The sequence below is a fragment of the Salmo salar genome, chromosome 15 (genome assembly GCF_965601325.2).
Source record: "Salmo salar chromosome 15, fSalSal1, whole genome shotgun sequence".
NCBI classification, from domain to species: Eukaryota; Metazoa; Chordata; class Actinopteri; order Salmoniformes; family Salmonidae; genus Salmo; species Salmo salar.
This window is the reverse complement of record NC_138305.1, coordinates 80,588,756-80,612,133: the sequence shown is the minus strand read 5'-3', so window position 1 is coordinate 80,612,133 and position 23,378 is coordinate 80,588,756. Positions and strand designations below refer to the sequence as shown.

At 45.3% G+C, this 23,378-nt stretch overlaps 1 protein-coding gene across 1 annotated transcript in view; it reads left to right on the top strand.

Moving 5' to 3' along the window:
• Window positions 1–21,953, top strand: part of col20a1 (collagen type XX alpha 1 chain) — a 36,514-nt gene extending 14,561 nt beyond the window's left edge. The window contains exons 2-41 of the mRNA XM_014145949.3: window positions 1,391–1,507; window positions 2,852–2,956; window positions 4,543–4,686; window positions 8,624–8,788; window positions 9,722–9,931; window positions 10,453–10,620; window positions 10,940–11,224; window positions 11,415–11,573; window positions 11,658–11,827; window positions 11,977–12,106; window positions 12,602–12,747; window positions 12,946–13,075; window positions 13,718–13,857; window positions 13,997–14,123; window positions 14,249–14,388; window positions 14,648–14,780; window positions 14,898–15,043; window positions 15,135–15,264; window positions 15,375–15,491; window positions 15,641–15,787; window positions 16,160–16,216; window positions 16,318–16,356; window positions 16,438–16,576; window positions 16,700–16,842; window positions 17,312–17,421; window positions 17,614–17,772; window positions 17,923–18,000; window positions 18,168–18,254; window positions 18,406–18,459; window positions 18,649–18,744; window positions 18,972–19,025; window positions 19,204–19,257; window positions 19,401–19,454; window positions 19,559–19,630; window positions 19,839–19,874; window positions 19,967–20,033; window positions 20,140–20,328; window positions 20,441–20,518; window positions 20,631–20,792; window positions 20,912–21,953. Coding sequence (XP_014001424.3) covers window positions 1,411–1,507; window positions 2,852–2,956; window positions 4,543–4,686; window positions 8,624–8,788; window positions 9,722–9,931; window positions 10,453–10,620; window positions 10,940–11,224; window positions 11,415–11,573; window positions 11,658–11,827; window positions 11,977–12,106; window positions 12,602–12,747; window positions 12,946–13,075; window positions 13,718–13,857; window positions 13,997–14,123; window positions 14,249–14,388; window positions 14,648–14,780; window positions 14,898–15,043; window positions 15,135–15,264; window positions 15,375–15,491; window positions 15,641–15,787; window positions 16,160–16,216; window positions 16,318–16,356; window positions 16,438–16,576; window positions 16,700–16,842; window positions 17,312–17,421; window positions 17,614–17,772; window positions 17,923–18,000; window positions 18,168–18,254; window positions 18,406–18,459; window positions 18,649–18,744; window positions 18,972–19,025; window positions 19,204–19,257; window positions 19,401–19,454; window positions 19,559–19,630; window positions 19,839–19,874; window positions 19,967–20,033; window positions 20,140–20,328; window positions 20,441–20,518; window positions 20,631–20,792; window positions 20,912–20,940 — 4,746 coding nt within the window. The 5' untranslated portion in view covers window positions 1,391–1,410 and the 3' untranslated portion in view covers window positions 20,941–21,953. The remainder of the gene's footprint in view (window positions 1–1,390; window positions 1,508–2,851; window positions 2,957–4,542; window positions 4,687–8,623; window positions 8,789–9,721; window positions 9,932–10,452; window positions 10,621–10,939; window positions 11,225–11,414; window positions 11,574–11,657; window positions 11,828–11,976; window positions 12,107–12,601; window positions 12,748–12,945; window positions 13,076–13,717; window positions 13,858–13,996; window positions 14,124–14,248; window positions 14,389–14,647; window positions 14,781–14,897; window positions 15,044–15,134; window positions 15,265–15,374; window positions 15,492–15,640; window positions 15,788–16,159; window positions 16,217–16,317; window positions 16,357–16,437; window positions 16,577–16,699; window positions 16,843–17,311; window positions 17,422–17,613; window positions 17,773–17,922; window positions 18,001–18,167; window positions 18,255–18,405; window positions 18,460–18,648; window positions 18,745–18,971; window positions 19,026–19,203; window positions 19,258–19,400; window positions 19,455–19,558; window positions 19,631–19,838; window positions 19,875–19,966; window positions 20,034–20,139; window positions 20,329–20,440; window positions 20,519–20,630; window positions 20,793–20,911) is intronic.
• The last annotated feature ends 1,425 nt before the right edge of the window (window positions 21,954–23,378 follow it).

Genomic DNA, 23,378 nt, shown 5'->3' with positions numbered 1-23,378 from the left:
CCTTACTGGGAAATCACACTTTGCAATAATCTGAGCACTGCGCCCAGAAAAATACGCGTTGCGATACAGACTAGCCGTCATGTTGGGGAGATCTAAAATCGAAAATACTATGTAAATAATCCATTACCTTTGATTCTCTTCATCAGATGTCACTTCCAGGTATCACAGGTCCATAACGAATGTAGTTTTGTTCAAAAAAGCTCATCATTTATGTCCAAAAATCTCCGTCTTGTTAGCACATGATCTAAGCCAGCCGGACTTCTCGTCATGAACGAGGGGAAAAAATATATTTACGTTCGTTCAAACATGTCAAACGTTGTATAGCATAAATCATTAGGGCCTTTTTTAACCAGAACATGAATAATATTCAAGGTGGACGAATGCATTCTCTTTTATAACGTATTGGAACGAGGGTACCCAACATGAACTCGCGCGCCAGGTGTCTAATGGGCCATCATCGTTCCATGGCTCTTGTTCGGTCAGATCTCCCTCCAGAAGACTCAAAACACTTTGTAAAGGCTGGTGACATCTAGTGGAAGCAATAGGAAGTGCCAAAATATTCCTCAGCCCCTGTGTTTTTCAATGGCGTAGGTTTAAAGGTAATACAACACATCAGGTATCCACTTCCTGTCAGAAAATGTCTCAGGGTTTTGCCTGCCAAATGAGTTCTGTTATACTCACAGACACCATTCAAACAGTTTTAGAAACTTTAGGGTGTTTTCTATCCATATATAATAAGTATATGCATATTCTAGTTACTGGGTAGGATTAGTAACCAGATTAAATCGGGTACATTTTTTTATCCAGCCGTGCAAATACTGCCCCCTAGCCCTAACAGGTTATTAAGGTCGAAACGGACTCAACCACACAAATGCTCGGGCATCACGTCTTCAGGGTTTCCACTAGATGGTGCAGCCACAAAGTCAAAATTGGCTCTATCATAAAAAATCATGAAAACAAAAATGTGCTTTTTGGTCTTAATTTAAGGTTAGCAGTGTGGTTCGGTTTCAAATCTGATTTTAAGAAATAGGCAGGATTTATGACGTTGTGGTAACTAGTGACGACCCATCTTCAGTCGCTGTTTGTTCTCAAAGAAATTCAGCATATTTTCTTTTACAGTTATGACTTATTTTATTTTAATCACTGTCTTCATCCATAACTGTTGGCTATACGGTAATTGTGCCTGTCCTAGCCACACTACCTGCCTAACCATTTGCTTAAGTGAGTTTCTTCGAGATTCAAGTTTGACAAAATGGCTTTCAACACTCTCATTTGTGCTCCCACAGGTTTTGACCTACGCACAGTACTCACCAATATTGGCAATAATCAAATCGTTTTTAACTATACTATTAGCTATGAGCTATGACCATTGTTTGCCTTCCTTTTTCAGGTTTCTATGTTTTAGTCGTCATGCCTCTTCACTGCCTCCGACCTGGCTGCCCAGCGCTGATGGTGCCTTACCTGGTCACTCTCCTGGTGCTAATGAACTCTGGAGTCCATAGCCAAGGTACCATGTACTTCATTACTAATACATCATCACTACTATGTATCAGATCATGTTTGTACCATGTGACCGTAGTATTCAATAGATGTTTTGTTCTAGCTGTAGAAGCATACAAATCCCCTGGCATTGTGCAATCTCTCTAGACTGACATGTAAATGTCTGACATGCAGACTCATGTTAGCAATTACACAAACTCCCAGGACACTAATGTGAACTCATTCACTCCTTTTTGTTGCCCACACACACACTAAGCTGTTTATGTTCGATAATCATATAATATAATAATGACCGGATAATATTATTGGCTGATATTAGTCATGGGTTTAAACAAAACAATTAATTTTGCCAGGTTTTTCAGTGTACCTTTTTTTATGTTTCATTATCAGTATGCAACATTGCTCCTTCAGAGCTCCCAGTGCAGTGATGACTGATCTCTGGGCTGTTGTTGTTATTCATGGGAGTGCGGGGCATTGACCCCAGTCTCCAGATCCCCTCTGATCCTCTGCCAGAACTAGATGCAGAGACAGGGGGACACTACTAAAGCATTTCCATGTGAACAGAGACCCTTGCCCCTTACCCCTGTCCCAGCCCCCACCTCCCTGAATGAAGACTGTGCCTAAAGTCAGGCATTAACAGGAAGTGCTATGATTCATATCTTCACTCCTCTTCTATGTCTTCGGTTTTCCCCATGACGTTGTGTATAAGGTGCCTTCAAACTGACCTTCAACCTAAGGCCCTAAACGGATTTCCTGTTCCTCTTGCTATCCCAGTGGAGAACACAAGGCCTGCTTTGAGCAGACAGGGGCAGCTGGAGAGGAGAGAGGAGGACAGAGAGTGACACATGAAAGAAGAGGATTGTTGGGAATCCCCCGTTGGAAATTATGTAGATGACCTGAAAACAAGAGACTGATTTGATTAGTGAAGGAGGAAGAGGGACGGGCGGCTCCTGCTCCAAAATTGGTTGTCTGAAAAAGGTTTAGAACCTACTAATAAATTCATTTTGGGGGGGGGAATTCCTTTGATCTTAGAACAGCCCACCACAACCACCCATTGCCAAGTTCACCGCCATACTCGTACCCAGAATCACTTCCACAGCAGATACACAGCTCAGTTGGTCTCTCACAACAAGTAATCATTGCATAGATGTTCACGTTTCAAGTGCCTCGTGTTGATTATGCTTTTGTCTGTGTGAGACACAAATCTGTTGCTCCAATCACAAGTTGATTGTTTTGTTCTGTGCTGTGGCGGGTATACTTCTGAATAGCAGTCTGATTTGTCGGATTGATTTGATGTTAGATGTGGACCTATTCCTAACTTGGGTGCGCGTGTGTGTTGGCTCCACTGCAGGGCGTCTGAAGCTGACAGTGCTGTCTCAGGATCGGCTGCAGATGAAGTGGAAGGAGGCTGAGGGGCCGGTCCAGGGATACAAGGTCCGCGTGAAGCCCATCTCAGGTGAGACAGCAGTACTGGTGTGTACTGTGAGGTTGAATCTAACTAAGAGTTGACAATGTTGGGTCACAATGACTCGAAGCTGGAATCCTTAATGGTGAAACTGTCACGTCCGTTTGCGATATTAAAACAACAGTGTTTCTTTCTCTCTGAAGTCATTGCACGCGTGTTAGAACAGCAGCATATGTACAGCATTTTTTTCACCCTGATTAGCGATGCACCCCACCTGGTTTGTAAACAAAATCAATAACAACGGCTATGTTGGCGGACAGTGGTGCTGTTTTCCCCTACGATACTACGGATTACATATTTAACCAAGACCACTTTTAAAAAAATGTATTTAACATTTATTTAACTAGGCAAGTCAGTTAAGAACAAATTCTTATTTACAGTGATGGCCTAGGAACAGTGGGTTAACTGCCTTGTACTTATGTACAGTATATAATTACCCAAATTAAAGTGAATTAACTATAGGTAAGTGCCTCAAATTATTTTCCATTGTGTTTCTTTTATTTGCCTCTTTTTGAATGATTTTCCAGCACCCTACAATTTCCCACCCAGCTGCCTGTTCTCCACAATAAAGCTGCCATGCTGTCCCTCCCACTTAACTCCATGCCATCTGGAGCCAGAGTTGATCAAAGCACTGGCCACTGGCTAGTAAACACCTCGCTCTAATTTAGTTGGAAACCGTTCACCGGTCAAGCTGACAGAGCCACAGGGTACAAGGGCTGCCCTGCTACTCTGTTTAGCTAGACGTCTCTCTCCTTTGTTCTACTTATACAACTCTCTTTACTTTACATTCTCATGTTATATAATAAATAGGTGTGTAACATTATTTCATAAGAGTATTTTCTCATTGTGTCAGCTCTCTTTCCACCCCCCCCCCCCCCTTCCACATTTGTTTCTCACTGTCATATAATCTTTTTGCTTTATCTCCAGTTCTCTGTCATAGCTGTGTCCAGACAGGTCTGTGATAGTAAGACTCAGATACGGTTAACAGTGAAACAGACATGAGACATGCCTGCTTACCCTGCAGCTCTCTAGAGGGAGATGAGGAGATAGGGGGGAACAGAGCAAGAGCGGAGGGGACCACTATGGAAGAAGCACAAGGAGACATTAGGGAATTTGGAGAGATGGGGACGATGAAGAGATTTGGCAGTGGGCTCGAAGAGGGAAAAGGAGTATAGTATATCTGGCTCAGTTGATGTTGTTAACAAAGCCTCAAGGAACAATAGATCTTTTTGATGTTTTGGCTGCTGCAGCGTGAACACACCTGGCTGTGGAGGCTCTCACCTGATAGCTTAGGGAGATATGCTATGGCTTATCCAACCACCTTCTGGGTCGTGACTCACACATTATTTTTATAGAACAACAGATAAGTCGTCTCTCATCCTTGTCGATTTGTTGCCTTTTTATAAAAAACGCTGCACATCTTTTTGTCAGCTTTAATTTTTCTTCTGCTCACTATCTCTTTCTACCATTTGTTGTGGTAACACCAGCTGTATATGTGGTCTGTCTATCAGTTGCTCTCTCACTTCTGTAACAATCTGAGAGACGGTCTGTGATGTGTTCATGTCTCTGTCCTCCAGAGGTTCCCCAGCCGGAGCTGATGCTGACGACCACGCGTGGCCGGGCTACAGTGGCAGGTCTGGACTCCAGCCAGGAATACGCCCTCCAGGTCCTAGTGCTCAACGGCACACTGGAGAAACTCATCGCCAAGAGACGCTTCACTAGTAAGAGATGGCAGCGGAGAGGGAGTGTTGGAGAGGAGGAAGAACATGGGGAGAGGGAATGAATGTAGAGGACTTAAAAGAGGGAGTTGAAATGATGTTAGGAGGAATGTAATGGCGGAGGTTAATGATGAGTAGAATTAGTATAAAAGAGGAAGCAGAGACTATGAAATTAAGGATGTGAAGGACAGGAGGAAGATGGATAAAGAGCCAGAGAGGGAGAGTTTACAGTAAGGGGGGGACTGGAGGGAGAGGGTGTTCGATAGAGTGGGAGGTTAGGTGAATGTTTGGAATGACCGGTATGGGGACATGAGAGCGAGAAGGAAAGAGTAACAGATGTTAGAGAAAGATTACTACTATACAGAGAAGGAGAGAGTGAAGGGCACAGCAAGGGAGAGCTGTACAGATACAAAGATCAAGAGTGACGACATAGGTCTACAAGAGTGGGTCTCATGCCCACCACCGAATTTTGCAAATTCCCTTAAAAACCGCAGTTGACCTCAGTGGGCTTTACCAAATTCACTTTATCTCTGGCTGGTGAACTGGTCATCACAAAGCAACTGTTATTCTCTGTCAGGTAACAAAACATATTATGCCTGTGGGTTGAGAAAAGAATGTCTAAATACCTGTGTGCCTTTGACGTTTTAATGTGTGTGAACACTTCCATGTCATTCCATTCCATGTAACCACACACCCATATCAGCCTTTCTTTCACAAGGGACTGTCTGTAATTGACACATCTTAAGAGGATTCTTGCACAATTACAGGTTGTGATTATTACGGGAGGGAGACAGAAGCTAGGTTTCCATCCAATTGATGACAGATTTACATGCAAATATTCTAAAATCTGCATAAAAACAATATGCTAATTTTCCCTCCAGAGATATTGCCATCAAATTGACTTGTTGCAGATTAAAGGGTGTGCGTGATGACGTAGTCCACATAAAATGCTTTTTGCTGTTAAATTCCCATGTACCGAATATACATTTAAAAAAAAAAAAAAGTTAAATGGGTTTCCATCGCATTTTCAACACTACAGTCGTGGCCAAAAGTTTTGAGAATGACACAAATATTAACTTTCATAAAGTTTGCTGCTTCAGTGTCTTTTAGATATTTTTGTCAGATGTTACTATGGAATAGTGAAGTATAATTACAAGCATTTCATAAGTGTCAAAAGGCTTTTATTGACAATTACATGAAGTTGATGCAAAGAGTCAATATTTGCAGTGTTGACCCTTCTTTTTCAAGACCTCTGCAATTTGCCCTGGCATGCTGTCGATTAACTTCTGGACCACATCCTGACTGATGGCAGCCCATTCTTGCATAATCAATGCTTGGAGTTTGTCAGAATTTGTGGGTTTTTGTTTGTCCACTTGCCTCTTGAGGATTGACCACAAGTTCTCAATGGGATTAAGGTCTGGGGAGTTTCCTGGCCATGGAAACAAAATACTGATGTTTTGTTCCCCGAGCCACTTAGTTATCACTTTTGCCTTATGGCAAGGTGCTCCATCATGCTGGAAAAGGCATTGTTCGTCACCAAACTGTTCCTGGATGGTTGGGAGAAGTTGCTCTCGGAGGATGTGTTGGTACCATTCTTTATTCATGGCTGTGATCTTAGACAAAACTGTGAGTGAGCCCACTCCCTTGGCTGAGAAGCAACTCCACACATGAATGGTCTCAGGATGCTTTACTGTTGGCATGACACAGGACTGATAGTAGCGCTCACCTTGTCTTCTCCGGACAAGCTTTTTTCCGGATGCCCCAAACAATCGGAAAGGGGACTCATCAGAGGAAATGACTTTACCCCAGTCCTCAGCAGTCCAATCCCTGTACCTTTTGCAGAATATCAGTCTGTCCCTGATGTTTTTCCTGGAGAGAAGTGGCTTCTTTGCTGCCCTTCTTGACACCAGGCCATCCTCCAAAAGTCTTTGCCTCACTGTGCGTGCAGATGCACTCACACCTGCCTGCTGCCATTCCTGAGCAAGCTCTGTACTGGTGGTGCCCCGATCGCGCAGCTCAATCAACTTTAGGAGACGGTCCTGGCGCTTGCTGGACTTTCTTGGGCGCCCTGAAGCCTTATTCACAACAATTGAACCGCTCTCCTTGAAGTTCTTGCTTGATGATCCGATAAATGGTTGATTTAGGTGCAATCTTACTGGCAGCAATATTCTTGCCTGTTAAGCCCTTTTTGTGCAAAGCAATGATGACGGCACGTGTTTCCTTGCAGGTAACCATGGTTGAATGAGGAAGATCAATGATTCCAAGCACCACCCTCCTTTTGAAGCTTCCAGTCTGTTATTCGAACTCAATTAGCATGACAGAGTGATCTCCAGCCTTGTCCTCGTCAACTCACACCTGTGTTAACAAGAGAATCACTGACATGATGTCAGCTGGTCCTTTTTGTGGCAGGGCTGAAATGCAGCGGAAATGTTTTTGGGGGATTCAGTTCATTTGCATGGCAAAGAGGGACTTTGCAAATAATTGCAATTCATCTGATCACTCTTCATAACATTCTGGAGTATATGCAAATTGCCATCATACAAACTGAGGCAGCAGACTTTGTGAAAATTAATATTTGTGTCATTCTCAAAACTTTTGGCCACGACTGTACTGATGGTTTTCTCACAAAAAAATGTGCGTTATATAGCGAGTGTGCCCATTCTGGTATTAGCATGTGGACTCTAGCCAACAGCACTGTACATGATGAGATTATTATTATGGATAACAGAGCAAGATTATTTTTGTCAAAATGGCAGCCAAGCCTCAATTATCATATCACCAGAATAAGACGCTCAATATTTATTGTAAAGGAGCATTAAGCTCATCACCTTGCAATTTCACCACACTGTGAAGTTAATTTATTTCCAGGGGCGCAACTTTGTTTTTAGAAGTGGAGGGGACATAATAATTATTCATTTTTTATTCAGTTGGGAAAACACTCGAACCAGCCTACCCGACCGCTCGGAGGCGTCCGCATGGTCCTAACGCACACCTGGTTTTGTATCACATTCCGATGATAAAACTGGTGGGGACAAAAATGCAATTTCAGAATGTGGGGGGATATGTCCCCCGTTCCATCCCCAGTGAAGTTGGGCCCATATTTATTTAATCTGTAGCCTAATAAACTGCATGAGTCCTAGTGGGAGGACCCCACAACATGTCATCATGTGACTCCCAAGTTTACTTCGATATGATGGTTATTATATCAATATTTGTGTATAAAAGCGTTTCCACCGACACAAAAAGATCCCAACTTGTCTAGTGTATTTTGTTTATGTTGACATTTGGAAAGTTTACGTAAAAATGTTCTGTTTCCATCAGGCATATGTCATGACATTTTTTTATCCGATGTACTTTAGTCGCATAAAAAGGTTGGATGGAAACCTGGTTTATGTAAAAAGCTGTTATAGGAACAAAATGCCCTTTAAATTTTTCTTATTGTTGCTAGCTTTTCAGTGATAGTGGGTTACTGTGTCAACAGAAGCGCGTTGGGACAAGTCAGACTTTGGTGTTGACTGGGAAACATCTGGCTGTCATTCAATAATGATCCTAGTCTGGGAGCTCCTTCCTGGCCTCTCTTCTCAAACCCCAGCCCCACTTGTTATTTCTATAGAAATGTCATACTCATTTTCTGTTGCACATTTTCTCAAGGCAACATTTGCCCTTTTCCCGGTGCTCTGTATGTGCTGGCATTTTATATTTGTCAAGCTCTGCATAAAAATGGTATGTTTAGAATGTACAATTATTTAGATTCATTTACTCATCTGCTGTTGTTCCACATTTCCCCTTTCCTTCTCAATTCCTCCTCTTTCTCCTCTTCCTCTCCTTCTCGTTCAACCACTGCTGTCATTACTCTTCCATCTTTTCCTCCTTCATTTGTCTATCCATGAATCTATTTCCTTTCTTCTGTTCTTCTGCTCTCCTCTCTCTATCCTGCCAGTTGAGGGCTTGCGAGAGGAGGAGTTGGTCCGTAGTGGCAGTCGTGAACAGCGGAGGAAGGCCCTACCAGGGGGGTCAGGGTCAGGTGAACTGGATGACCCCATAGAGGCCCTGCTAGCTGTACCCACTGTGGTCTACCATGAGCCGGCAACCACCACCACTACAGGTAGGGGGTGTTCTCACCCAGGGAGGGCTTTTAGGTCAAAGGATTTTACACTGTAGAGCAGGGGTATTAAAATCTTAACCTACAATCTCGAGAGTGCCACTGTTTTTCTTTTATACTTGATAATTAATTGAACCTACCTGGTGACGGCTAAATCAGTCTCTGATTATAATGGGGGAAAAAGCAGTGGAATTGTTTTTCAGGTCCAGATTTGAATTTGACGGCCATAGAGCAATGCCCAAGAACCTTACTCTGGCCAATAAGCACTGACGTTAATATAATGGTCATCCTCAATGTGCTGTAACAGGATTTTATGTTCCGAGGGTTATTTCACTTCCTGTTTACTGTTGTAATTGTATACGTCACACTACAGTGCTGTTGGCAAAAGGTATGCATACCATATCTAATATGTTCAGGTCTGATAATTGCTTTGTTTATGGGTGGCAACAGTGGCACTTAGAGAAAATACAAAACACAATCCCCTCACATCCTCCCCATAGTTGATATTGTGTTCTCCTCTCTGTTTCGCCATGGGCTCTGTCATTATGTGTGTTTAACTGGCAGAGTGGGGGTAGGAGCCTGGAGAGGCGCCTGTGTTCTCACACTAGGTCTGTAATGAGAGCGCTGATGCAGTACCACAGCTGTAAGCTGCCCTGTCCAGAATGGGAGATGGACTGCACTGGAGAGAAACAGGGCTGAGAGGAAACAGGGAGTAGACATGGGGTGTGGGCTAAGGGACGGGTACAAAGGGGTTTTACTAGTTCCCTGTATCTTAACAATGTCTCATAAGAACTGGAGATTGGATATTACTATGATCTATTCCTGAGTGTTTGTCATCATATAAGAACTGGTGGCCTGAAATGATTATGCTGTTGGAATTTCTGTCATAGACGTTGTTTCTTTAACACTACCAACTGTCAAATTGTGTATCTGTAGAACCTCCAACTACTCCAGAAACCACTAGCCAGAATAATGAGTTGGTGACAGAGAAGGCTCCCAAAGAGAAGAGGAAGAGGAAGAAAGAGAAGGATCGCTCCAAGGTGGACAATAAGGAGGAACAGGGGACAACTCAGGGGAAACCAGTAGAGGATGAGAACTCCGGCAGGGAGAAAGTCAGGAAGACAATCCCCACCCAGCCTGTCACAGGTACACCAACTTCCATCCATCCCACCTACAGCAAACAGTTTGTAAAAACACTATTATTATTACTTGAAGATGTACCAGGCAAAATGTTTTTGTTTAAAAAGCCTGTCTATGTATTTTCATTGTTGTAAGTGAAGTACCCTATTTAGAGCCCATAGTATGCACACTCTTCTAACGCTAAAAGATCAAGTTCAGTCCTAGAAGAGGGGTTTGGGCTTTACTTTGTCATCCTCAGCACTGCAATCATAGAGAAAATATTCCAGTGAGTGGCAATTTCAGATCTGATGACAGCGTTTCCTGAGGAGGGGAACACAGAGAGGACAGGATAATGATGGGGCCTCTGGAGCCGAAATGTGCTCGCACTCTCCTGTATTCCTCTGTAACACACACACACACACACACACACACACACACACACACACACACACACACACACACCTACTTCCAATACTACTACTAATGCATTCTCCTTAGTTTGGATCAGCCCGTTTTCTTGATTGGAGAGTGTTTCTTCATTAATCCAGGGGTGTCCACTCGGAAGGCCTTTGAGTGTGACACGACAGCAGCCGCTGACGTGGTCATGTTGGTGGACGGCTCCTGGAGCATTGGACGCACCAACTTCAGACGTGTCAGGGACTTCCTGGAGGGTCTAGTCACGCCTTTCCATATCGGCCCAGACAGGGTGCAGATAGGTGAGACACAGCAGACTCTTTCTGCTGAATTAGCGTTTTGGGTTTCTTATGAAAGGGTGTGTGACGTGATCTCATAATTAATATAATAATAAGCCACATATATAAGACGCCCCCAGGCAGAAGCCTTTTGATCTTAATGATTCTGTTTTGTACATTTTCTTTCATCTAAATCCTGGTGGTTTTGGCCACTTTCCTGTTTCTGCAGCTGTAAATACTAGACCTATAACAGAACTCTCCACTGTTAGGTTTTTACTTTACGGGACACCAATAACTGTCGTGTGGAGTGATATTAACAGTTTATTGCCCCTACGTTTCCCAGCCCTTTCTCAGTACAGTGGGGACCCTCGCACTGAGTGGCAGCTCAACAACTTCACTACCAAAGAGCAACTACTGGAGGCAGTCAGGAACTTCAGGTACAAGGGAGGCAACACCTTCACAGGCCAGGCTCTGCTGCATGTCCTGGAGGAGAACCTGAGACACGAGTCGGGAGCGAGGCCGGACACCCCTCGTTTCCTGATCCTCCTGACGGATGGGAAGTCGCAGGACGACGCCATCGCTGCAGCCAACCGGCTGAAGAACACAGGCGTGGAGATCATCGCTGTAGGTGAGATCTGCCCTGGTAGTGCAGCCGGTTACCTTTGAGGGTTTAGTTTGCATAATAGGAAGTACAGGAGTTTGTGTGGCTTTGTTTGTTTTTGCATGTTATTTATGCTTGGTTGTGTTTGTCAGTAATTTGTGCGTCTGTTCGTGAATGTATTGCCGTGTGAAAAAAGGACTGTCCCTGTGTCTTTCAGGTGTAAAGAACGCAGACGAATCAGAGCTGAGGCAGGTGGCGTCTGAGCCTCTGGAGATCAACGTCTACAATGTGAATGACTTCCCTCTGCTCAGCAAACTGGTGGACCGACTGGTGCACATCCTCTGTGGGAAGATAGAGGAGCGCAGCATTGCTAAGAGTGAGTTTATGCAAACTCTTGCAAAACTCTCTTTTTGTGAGAAAATACCAAGTAGAGTTTCGTCATTCTCTGTTTACTGCGTAGGAAACGAAAGGCCGACAGAGGACCCTATGCTCTACTACCCAAGCCCCACAGACCTGGAGTTCTCTGAGCTGGGCCCCAGGGAGGTGCAGCTGAGCTGGACTGGACCTACCCGACCTGTCCTGCAGTACAGAGTGGTGTTCCACAGCGCCGAGGGACAGAGCCCACAGGAGGTCAGAGATGGACAGAATTGTCTCATTTACAAGACATTGCGGTTATGGAGCTCTAGAACTTTAGTCTTGGGAAAAAAACTTGTGTCAACATGTAGCTATTTGGTGGTTTTGGCTGTGAGTGACTTGATCTGTGTGGCGTCTGTGTTCAGGTGGTTGTGACTGGGACCGTCTCCAGTGTTCTGCTGGGTGGACTCTCCTCCCAGACCCACTACCACATATCAATCTTTCCTGTCTACGATGACAACGTTGGTCTGGCCCTCAGAGGGACCATCACCACATGTAAGGCAGAACCCATCTGCCACATTCTTCACACATCATGTACTTCATAATGCAAATAACTACACGTAACCATGGAAATAACTTCTGATACATTCCCTCTACTGTGGAAATAACTTCTGATACATTCCCTCTACTGTGGAAATAACTTCTGATACATTCCCTCTACTGTGGAAATAACTTCTGATACATTCCCTCTACTGTGGAAATAACTTCTGATACATTCCCTCTACTGTGGAAATAACTTCTGATACATTCCCTCTACTGTGGAAATAACTTCTGATACATTCCCTCTACTGTGGAAATAACTTCTGATACATTCCCTCTACTGTGGAAATAACTTCTGATACATTCCCTCTACTGTGGAAATAACTTCTGATACATTCCCTCTACTGTGGAAATAACTTCTGATACATTCCCTCTACTGTGGAAATAACTTCTGATACATTCCCTCTACTGTCTCCTTCTCTCTCTTTCTCTCCTCTCCTGGATCATCAGTGCCCCTGGCCATGCCAGAGGGTCTGGAGGTGACCCCCTCGTCCCCCAGCAGTCTGAGGGTGCGTTGGGGTGCCACGGCGGGGGCCACTCAGTATATGGTCCTCTACTCCTCCCTCAGCCACGGAGAGCCCGACGATGCCAAGGAGGTGAGGTTATTGGAGTATGGCAGAGTGACGTGTGTAATATGTTGACGTGTGTGTAATATGTTGACGTGTGTGTGTGTGTGTAATATGTTGACGTGTGTGTGTAATATGTTGACGTGGTGTGTGTAATATGTTGACGTGTGTGTGTAATATGTTGACGTGTCTGTTAGGATCATTTTGTGTATTAAATCCCTGTCCCAGGTGAAGTTTGGGGCAGACCAGACTGATGTGATGCTGGGTGGTCTGATGCCAGTGACAGATTACTCTGTCACCCTGTACGCCCTGTATGACGAGGACCCCAGTGACCCTGTCACCGCCATCGCCACCACATGTGAGGGAGTCATCACTGCCTATTATGAATTAACTTTCAATCCATTAGTTTTATTTGTGTGTGTAATTGTACCCCTTTAGTCTCCCCAATTTCGTGATATCCAATTGCGATCTTGTCGCATCACTGCCACTCCCCAACGGGCTTGGGAGAGGCGAAGATCGAGTCAAGCGTCCTCCGAAACATGACCCGCCAAGCCACTCTTCTTGACCCGGAGGCCAGCTGCACCAATGTGTCGGAGGAAAGTTGCAGGCGCCGACCCGCCTCACGGAGTCGCCAGAGCGCAATGAGCCAAGGAAAGCCCCTCCCCCCAGGCCAAACCCTCCCCTAACCCGACGACGCTGGGCCAATTGTGCGCCGCCCTATTGGACTCACGATCACGGCCGGTTGTGATACAGCCTGGGATCGAACCCCAGGCTGTAGTGATGCCACAACACCGTGATGCAGTGCCTTAGCCCGCTGTGCCACTCAGGAGGCCCCCAATCAACCTTTTATCAACTCTTTGTCAACCCAGACAATGTTACAGTACTGATACGCGTGAAGTTTGAAAGATTTATGCGTTAAGTCCTTCCCATTTCACTCTCTTTCTATCCCACTCTCTGCATCCTTTCTACTCTCTCTCTCTCTCTCTCTCTCTCTCTGTAGACCCGTTGCCCTCCCCCGTCAGTATGCAGTTTCCCATGGTGAACCACAGCATGGTCAGGGTCAGCTGGGTTCCTGGAGTGGTCGACGTTCCCGGTCACAGAATCACCTGCAGCACCAACCATGGCAGTGATGTCAAACAGGTGCCCCCCATTTAACTACTGTGGAATAAAACACACCCTACTCAATAAACATGTTTTATTTTAAGATGTTTCCTTGATTGATTCATTTAGTATCTCCTTCTCTCTCTGTCACTTTCCCGCTCGCCTCTCTTCTCTCCAGGTGGAGGTGACAGGTGTGAACTCGGTGCTGCTACAGAACCTGTCCTCTCTGTCTAGGTACTTGGTGTCGGTGCAGTCGCAGTATGAGCAGGGCCTGTCCTCGCCGCTCACAGCCAACGTCACCACATGTAAGATCATGAAACCTAGCACATCACACACACATTTCCACATCCATACATGACCTGTGTATATGACAGAGATTGTGGTTTCTCCCCCCCTCCCCTCTGCCCCTCTATCGGTCTCTCTCTGTCAGTGAGGGTACCAGCCCCCTCTGATCTCAGAGTCACAAACTTCTCCGGAAGTGACATCACAGTTCGATGGGAGTCAGCCGCTGATGATGTTGTCTCCTACCTGATTAAATGGATCTCACTCAGTGGAGGGGACCTCAGACAGGTATGTGGAGGGGACCTCAGACAGGTATGTGGAGGGGACCTCAGACAGGTATGTGGAGGGGACCTCAGACAGGTATGTGGAGGGGACCTCAGACAGGTATGTGGAGGGGACGTCAGACAGGTATGTGGAGGGGACCTCAGACAGGTATGTGGAGGGGACCTCAGCTTGTCTGTTAAGACTAATAAGACGCACCATATTTCAGTGCCAGTTCAGCGCTGTGTTGCATGGATTTTAGTGTTACATTTGCTGTGTGTTTCAGTTGAGGGTGGATGGGGACAGCGAGGGGGCCATATTGGAGGGGGTGCAGGACGATAAGGAGTATCAGATTTCGCTGTCTGCCCTCTACGCCGACGGAGCACAGAGTGAGGCAGTGGCTATACGATACAGCACCTGTGAGTACAAAATACACAGATTGTCACAGACCTGGAGATGTTAATGGGGTCAATATGTAATATTGGGATGTAGTGTTGTAGTTCTCAGCTTAAAGAGCACGCGTTAATGTGTCCTAGTGTCAGGTGGTGGCCCTTCCAGTGTGTCCATCTCAGAGGAGACTGCGGTCAGTCTCCTGGTGAGCTGGGTTCCTCCCAACGCCCATGTACTGCAATACCATGTCTCCTACACCGCCCTGATGGGAGGAGAGACACAGGAGAGCACTGTGAGTAACACACACACACACACACACACACACACACACACACACACACAGGTCAGGTTAGGTTGGTTGTTACAGTGTTATGCCTCTGCAGGTGTTGGTTTCAGGCAGCGAGAGACGAACATTGCTGCAGAACCTGCTCCCTGACACGCGCTACAGCATCCTGGTCACTGCGGAGTACCGCGACCGAGAGGGAGGGAGCGCCTCCGCACAGGGCAAGACCAGTGAGTCACTTACACACTGTCATTAATAGTCTATCACCTGTGAATGCATGGTCTCGCATGCTCTAGTGTACGCAGACGCCCCGTCAGTCTCTCTCTGTCTGTTTCTCCAGTCAGTCTGCGAGTGAGCAGTGTCAGTGTGATGAGGTCTGATCACTCCAGTATCTGTGTGTCTTGGAGGCCTGTTTCAGCAGTCAGCGGTTACCGCATTGCCATCCAGTCTTTCAAAGGTAACAAGACCTTTTCTAGCACATCTCCAAGTGACACGGGTAGTCAGGGATCTTGGTTTTGGAGCTGCCATCCATCGCTGTTTCTTACAGGGATATTGTGTGTGGCGTATGGTTTTTCTCTATGTCCCTGGCTGTGTTTGGGAGCCCAGACAAGCAGACAAAGCAGGAGATAGTGGATGCATCAAGCAGCAGCTACTGTTTCACTGAGCTGGAGCCAGAGACTGTGTACCGCATCAGTGTGCACTCCCGCCTCGACACTGTAGAGGGAGCTGCAGTCTCCATTCTCCACCCCACAGGTCTGTATAACATCAGCATTGGGAAAGGGGGGATACCTAGTCAGTTGTACAACTGAATGCGTTCAACTGAAATGTGTCTTCCGCATTTAACCCAACCCCTCTGAATCAGAGAGGTGCGGTGGGCTGCCTTAATCGACATCCACATCTTCAGCGCCTGGGGAACAGTGGGTTAACTGCCTTGCTCAGGGGCAGAACGACAGATTTTTACCTTGTCAGCTCGGGGATTGATTGTAGATGTGAACAGATCACTGGGGTACATTCCTCTTGATATAGAGTGGATAGATGCAGCGTGAAACACTCAACGTAACATTACACATTCATGAAAGTAGAACTAGGTAGAAGTAATGAGCATTTGGATTTTGACCCCTACAGCATCGGCTCCAGCCAGAATCCCCATTCATCCCAGACTGCACCCAATTCGCAATGAAGGTACTTCTTTATATTACAGTTAACTGTACACAACAGAGCTATATTGACAGTGCTGTAACATAACTTTGTTTGTGAGTAAACACTGCCCTCTTGTGTTACAGTGTGCCCTGAGGTGACCATCAGAAACAGCATTGTAAAAGGTAGGGAAATTATGTTTGTAAAGTAAAAAGCTTTTGTCATATACTCATGGGTGTGTGAGACTGTGTGTGTTTCTGCACCAGGGTTCGATATGATGGAGGCTTTTGGTCTGACCCAGAGGGCTTACTCATCTGTGGAGGGGGTGGCTGCTGAGCCTTTTGTCTTCAATACGCTACACACCTATACTGTGTACAGAGACATCCAACTGACCCAGAGCACAGGGTGAGGCATTTACACACCACACACACACACACACACACACACACACACACACACACACACACACACACACACACACACACACACACACACAGGTCACTTATCTCTATATTGTCCCATCCACAGGTTCATCCACCCAGCAGGCTTTTCTCCAGAGCACACCATCAGTATAGCTTTCCGTCTGCTACAGGACACCCCCAGGGAGCCCTTTGCCCTCTGGCAACTCACCGACAACGACTTCCAGCCCAAGATGGGCGTGGTGCTGGACCGTGAGTCTGAGGAGAAGGATGGGGTTGAGGACTGCCATTTTGAGGGATTTGTAGTTTTTACTGTTTGTTGTGCTCAGGGATCTCACAAAATTTGCTTCAGCCATCCTGGCTGTTTACATTTTAAATTTTTTTGCGACTTAAAATTTGTGCATTCATGTTAAGATAGCTAGGTGAGACAACAATATATCACAGTACATTTTCCCTCAACAAAGTATTTATTAGCAAAGTCAGTGCCAGTAGGAAAAGACAAGTTGGTTTTCTTTTTTGGAGGGGGTTTAGGGGCACCGTGAGTTATTTAAGACACTCTTCAAAGAGGTAGGGTTTCAGACATTTTCTGAAGTTGGGCAGGGACGCCGCGGTCTGACTTTAGGGGGAAGATTGTTTACTCATCATACGGTGGATCATTTCCCCCAAAAAGTAATGCCAACCGTTTTTCGTCTCCCCCTTTCTCTCTCTCTCTGCCCCCCAGCTGTGAGCAAACTGCTGCTGTACTTCAGTCTGGACTACAGAGGGGAGGTTCAGGAGCTCACCTTCGACCAGCAACAGGTCCACAGGCTGTTCTACGGAAGTTTCCACAAGGTGAACGAGAGAGAAAAGACTTGATAAATAGAAGGAAGAAAGGGGGAGAGAAAACGAGGGGCAGTTCAACACCAAGACAATGCTGAGTTTTAGATTGTGATTAGAGAATGTGACCGTAGATAATGTGTTGTCTATGGTTGTGACATACAGCACGAGTCGTTCTAACACACCCTTCTGTCCTGTGATTGGCAGATCCACCTGTCTATCAGCCAGGTGAGCGTATCGCTGTCTGTGGACTGCCAGCATGTGGGTGAGAGGCCCGCGCGGCCCCTGGGGACTCTGCCCACTGACGGCTTTGAGACACTGGGCAAACTGATGAAGACCCGTGGACCACACAGCGGCTCTGCCCCAGTTAGTTGGATCAACACTGTTACTTTTACCCACACATAACATATACTGTAGTAACCAGACTACTGTAGTAACCAGACTACTGTAGTAACCAGACTACTGTAGTAACCAGACTACTGTAGTAACCAGACTCTTTGGGTTTTTTGCCTCCAGTTCCAGCTGCAGTCCTTTGAGATTGTGTGCAACACCACCTGGGCATTAGAGGACACCTGCTGTGATTTGCCAGGCCTGGTTAGTGACACACAGTAACTCTATTAAAGGTTATGGGAAATGAATAAATACCCACGTCTAGAGGAATATGGAGTTAATGACTGCATTAGAAGCGGAGGCCCTCTGGCATCCTGCCCTGAATATCACTAACTTCATTGACTGTAATCCTGCCTGTGTGACTATCTCAGAGGGATGAGGAGAGCTGCCCCGCCCCTGCCTATGCCTGCACCTGTACCTCCGACATTCCTGGAGCTCCTGGGGTCACTGGGCCTCCTGTGAGTCAGTGTTACAATGTTGCATTATGATTACAGCAGAATAAATGGATTCAATTAACTGTAATGTAGTTGTGAAGTTATTAGCAATTGCAATGATTTCATGACTGATCCTAAGATTATTATGCAACAATCCTTGTCCCTGTTTTTTTAGGGCAAACCGGGTCCTCGTGGAGAAAAGGGTGAAAAGGGAGAGGAGGGCCAAAAGGTCAGAGGTCGTGACACTTGTGAAGCCTATACAGAAGCGCCTGAACAGTTCACTATACACAGCTGAACCCCATCTTTATTGCATCATAGCCTATTTTCACATGTACTGTACACCATCATGTTTGTCAGAATGTGATGGTGACAGATTTTCCTATATTTTAACCTCTGTTCACCTCTCCTGTTTTCTCAGGGTGAGATAGGCCCTTCAGGGAAAATGGGGTCAGAAGGCGTTCTTGGGCCCCTGGGAAATCGTGGCCCTCGGGGATTGACAGTTCAGGGCAAAGCGGTGGGTCGATTTTAAATGATTATTTTAGAGCATCCTTATTGCTCTCCGTGTTTAGAAAGTGCTACATTGCTTCTTAAATGCATCTATCATGTTTGCCCTTTTGAATTGGAAAAATATGTTATTGTGATCAATTGTGCAATGTCAGCATATTGGACATCTGTGCCGTGTTATTATGCGATTACAACAATATGTATCACTTATAACCTCTGTCTGTTGCGTCTCTACAGGGACCTCCAGGGGCGAGGGGTGTGAAGGGGGAGGTGGGAAAGCCAGGTGGGCAGGTGAGTCTGATTTACAACATTCCCATTGAATAAACATAACAGCATATTATTTTGATTTTACCAGTCTCCCAACATTTGATTCACTGTGCTGTAGTTTGCATTATGGTTTTCTTCTTTGATCCCTCCACTTTCCTTCCCTATAATCTCCTCCCCTCCTCCATCCCTGTGTTTTCTGTAGGGTTTACCAGGTCCTCCTGGACCCAAAGGGAATGAAGGAGCCCCAGGCCCCAAGGTGAGCTCAATCGCAACCCTTATACAAACACGTTCCACAATCCATGCCTGGCGCTCAAGATTCCAAGTGTTTGTATTATTAGTTATGTGTATCAGTCTGAATCCAGCTCTGACCCTGACCTTTGCCTCCCCGGTGTTTTTCAGGGCATCAGAGGAGTTGAGGGGAACATGGGCGGACCGGGGATTACTGGATCTAGGGTGAGAATCGGATGAATGTCAAGCGAGACATACGTGTCATTGCTTTTCTAGTGATCTCTCTCTCTCTCTTGCTCCTCCCCTAATCCACCCATCTGTGTTTTCAGGGTTTCCAGGGTATGCCAGGACACCCAGGGGTTGTTGGAGAGAGAGGACCTTTAGGGGGGGTGGGGCCGACAGTAAGTACTGAGGCACAAACGGAGCTTCATACCCTGGGACTGTCGCATCCAATATACTGTTGAAAACAACAATCACGCCATCACACAATTTCAGTATGCTCAATGTTAACTCATTAAGTGATAATCCATTGTCTGAGGTGAACCAAATTGTATTTGTAGCGATAATGGTGATCAACTAGTTGATGGTAGTTTCCCTTTCTATTGACAGGGTCTTCCTGGGAATAAAGGTGAAAGGGGAGAAAAGGTATGTTTTTATCATGCAAGTTTGTCTCTGTGCAAGAAAATGTGTTTGTGCTCTCTTGACCCGTTGATTGACAGACATGCTCTGTGTATTAGGGAGAGCCTCAGTCCATGGCAATGATCTTCCAGCTAGTCACACAGGCCTGTGAGCAACTGGTGCACAGTAAGTACTGCAATGCTGTACTTGTGTTAATGTAAGGTGATGTTTGAGTGAGTGCACATAGTTGTGTGTGTGTATCTATGTGGACTTATTCACGATTGTTTTTCAGACGAGGTGCTGAAGCTGGATTTGTTCCTGAATGAGATGAGCCGTAAGCCTGTGCCCATTGAGGAGCCAGTGGGTCCCCCAGGAGAGCCTGGTATACCAGGGGGAAAGGGCCCACCAGGACAGAGGGGGAACCAGGGAAGACTGGGAACTAGTGGGGAACCAGGGAAGTCTGGATACCCAGGAGAGCAGGGTGAGGCCTTGGGTTTTACTGATAATTACTGGTGGTGGTGTTATATATTCAGTCCTGGTCAGACTTCTTAAGTGATAAGTGTCTCTCATCAGTGGTTCCTTCTTCCCTTCAGGACGTAGAGGTGCCCCTGGGGAGAAAGGCAGCTTAGGGCCCAATGTCCAGGGACCACAGGGAATCAAAGGATTTGCAGGTACACTCATCAGCTGTGTCTCTATGAGCAGAAAAATCAAGAAATGGTCCTAAAAGGTTCATTGCAGCTGTCAACTTAGTGATTAGGGTTTTTTGTGATTGTGTTTGTGCAGGTCTCCCAGGAGAAGCCAAGCTGGGCAGTCCTGGCCCTAGAGGAGAGGATGGCCAGACGGGACCTCCGGGCATCGCAGGAGCAGTCGGGCAGACAGGAGAGATCGGTCCCCCTGGTGTTTGTGATAGCAGTGGCTGTCATAGAGGTGCTCAGACACAAGCAGGTACAAGAGCCATATCTAGGACCATTTACAGTAAATATTTCCATATTGAAGATATTACCATAAGTGCTTGGAGATATTACCATGCTATTTTAATGTTTTGACTGCATGTCATTTTTCAGAGGACCCATATTTTGGATACCAGCCTTGAGCACGGAAGCTGAATTGTCTTGTGACATTGTGGTCCAGCTCCTGTCATCTCCTTCATTTTAAGTGGCCATAGAGCACTTGTGCCATTAGACCTGATGGACAGACTGGAGCTGACGAAGCACCACAGTGGAGCGTGTTTGGTGCATTGAAGCTCAGTGACTCAGAGACACATGCACCACTATTAAGGGGAAAAGGAAGTTGACATGGTGCCTCTTCTTCACTTCTCCTTCTCATGAAACACAAATGTATCAAGTGTTTCCACTTACATAAAAACTGATGAAAAGTACATTTTTAAGTATTTGAATAGGTCTACCTGTTAATAAACTCTCTAACATATTGTAAAGGCCTATGTTTTAATGGAGGCTATGTAGTGGATATTTTGGTAGACAGTAGGCCTATTGTTATAGTTAACTGATGTATGTTACCACCTTCGCACTGAAAATGTTAAATCTGTTCCTTACTATGTCCATGTTTTTGTACTCATGCACTGTAACATATTACTTGTTAAGCAGAAATTAAAATATGGTTACTATCTGTAGCTTTTTTTTTTTTACCTAAACTGCCTCAAAATGTTAATCCAAAGAGTTAATTTTGTAAAAAAATATATATTTTGTTTCAAACAAATGATATACTGTGAGAATGTCTTAATTATTTTATAGATATATACTGTATATGATAAATTGAATCTTGTTATTCTCATTATACACTAACATGCAGATTTCCTGTATTACATTTTGTATGTTGTCTCACAGGAAAGCCCTGTTTACAATTCCTGCTTCATGTGTAAATGGCCATTGGCAGTTGTAATGTTGCCATGTGTTCTTGAAAATATTTTGTTTTTTACTTTTTTTCTACTCCGAAGTGTGTGTGTGTGTGTGTGTGTGTGTGTGTTAGAGAGAGAGAGTGCATGAGAGACCAGCATTAGACCAGCTTTTACATAAATATGGTAGTCTAAATACTTAAACAGCAGGAAGCCAATTGAGAGTAATAAAATCATGACCTAAAAAAAGTCAACTGGCCTGAACTGTTTTTTTTTTTTCTTAATCCCTAAACAGTGGACCACTTTTGACTTGAATGAGATAATGATTATGTACTGCGAGACAATGAATGATAGGCTACTGTTACTGGTGAATTGAATTGAATTGAATATTGGCATGATCTGTATTATCCATTATAAACTGGATGGTTCAAGTTCTGAATGCTGATTGGCTGACATACCACAGGTGTGACAAAACATTTATTTTTACTTCTGTTAATACGTTGGGAACCAGTTTATAATAGCAATAAGGCACCTCGGGGGTTTGTGGTATATGGCCAATATACCACGGCTAAGGGCTGTATTCAGGTACTCTGCGTTGCGTCTTTGAACAGCCGTTAGCCGTGGTATATTTGCCATATACCACACCCCCTTGTGCCTTACTGCTTAAATATACCTCGTCAATGATATTTGATGCAAGAGCTCGGATGCAGAGTAGCCCACGTTTTACCAGCATGGAGAGGCCAGAGAAAGCCAGACTAGTAAATTGGGCCAAGGAACCGAAGTTGGGTATTGGATGAAGGCCATCCGCGCGTGTTCTGCAAACAATACAGCAGATGAAGGCGCGGCATGAGCGTGGAGAACGGACAGAAGTGGTTATGGACAGCTAGGAACAATGAGAAGAGCCGAGTGTAGAGGGAAGTTGAGGAAGAATGGCGCCAAGTGGGCCTACAAACCGTACTCTGCTGTCTCTGATGGAAATTGAACCCTGACGAGAGTGGGGATGAATTACCTGCGGTGGCAGGTGTGGTGAAGACTGACCAAGTCCGAGCCTCACCCCAATGGTCATGCAAAGTAGTGATGCGAGGGTTGACTCTAAACCCACAGTCACGGCAGGTTTAGGGTCACGAAATATTGTGTGAGGATAAAGGGTGTGTGGGTGGCGAGTGGGTTGAATAAAAATAAAACGATATCTTTAAAAAATCCCTAAATGTATAATTATTGTGCAATTTATATCTATAGCCTAGACTGAGTTTTTCATTCATTATTTTGTTGCAATTGTGGTGGGGATCATGATCCTGAGTTCCTGGAGTGCCCTGTAAGGGTGAAGGGGATTGAGGTGGCAAAAGTTAGAGCGGTCAATCAAATCTCCTATGGGGAGGCGATTAAAACGATTGAGAAAAGAAGGGATGCTAGTGAAGAGATTTTAGTGGATACACCACAGGCTGCAGTAAATGTTTGCTTCCAGACAAAATATACCCTGTTTGTTAAAAAGGTGGATTTTGTTGCGTTCATTGCCACAGTTATAAACTGTACAGCACAAGTCTCAAAGAAGTCTAAGAAACTGGACATTATTGTGGCTGTGGCATAAAAGGTTTTTTTGGTAGGTGTGGATGACTGGGGGTGATACCTGCTGGGTGGAAACGTATGGTGGTGTTGCCGTTTGTAAAACCAGGTAAAGG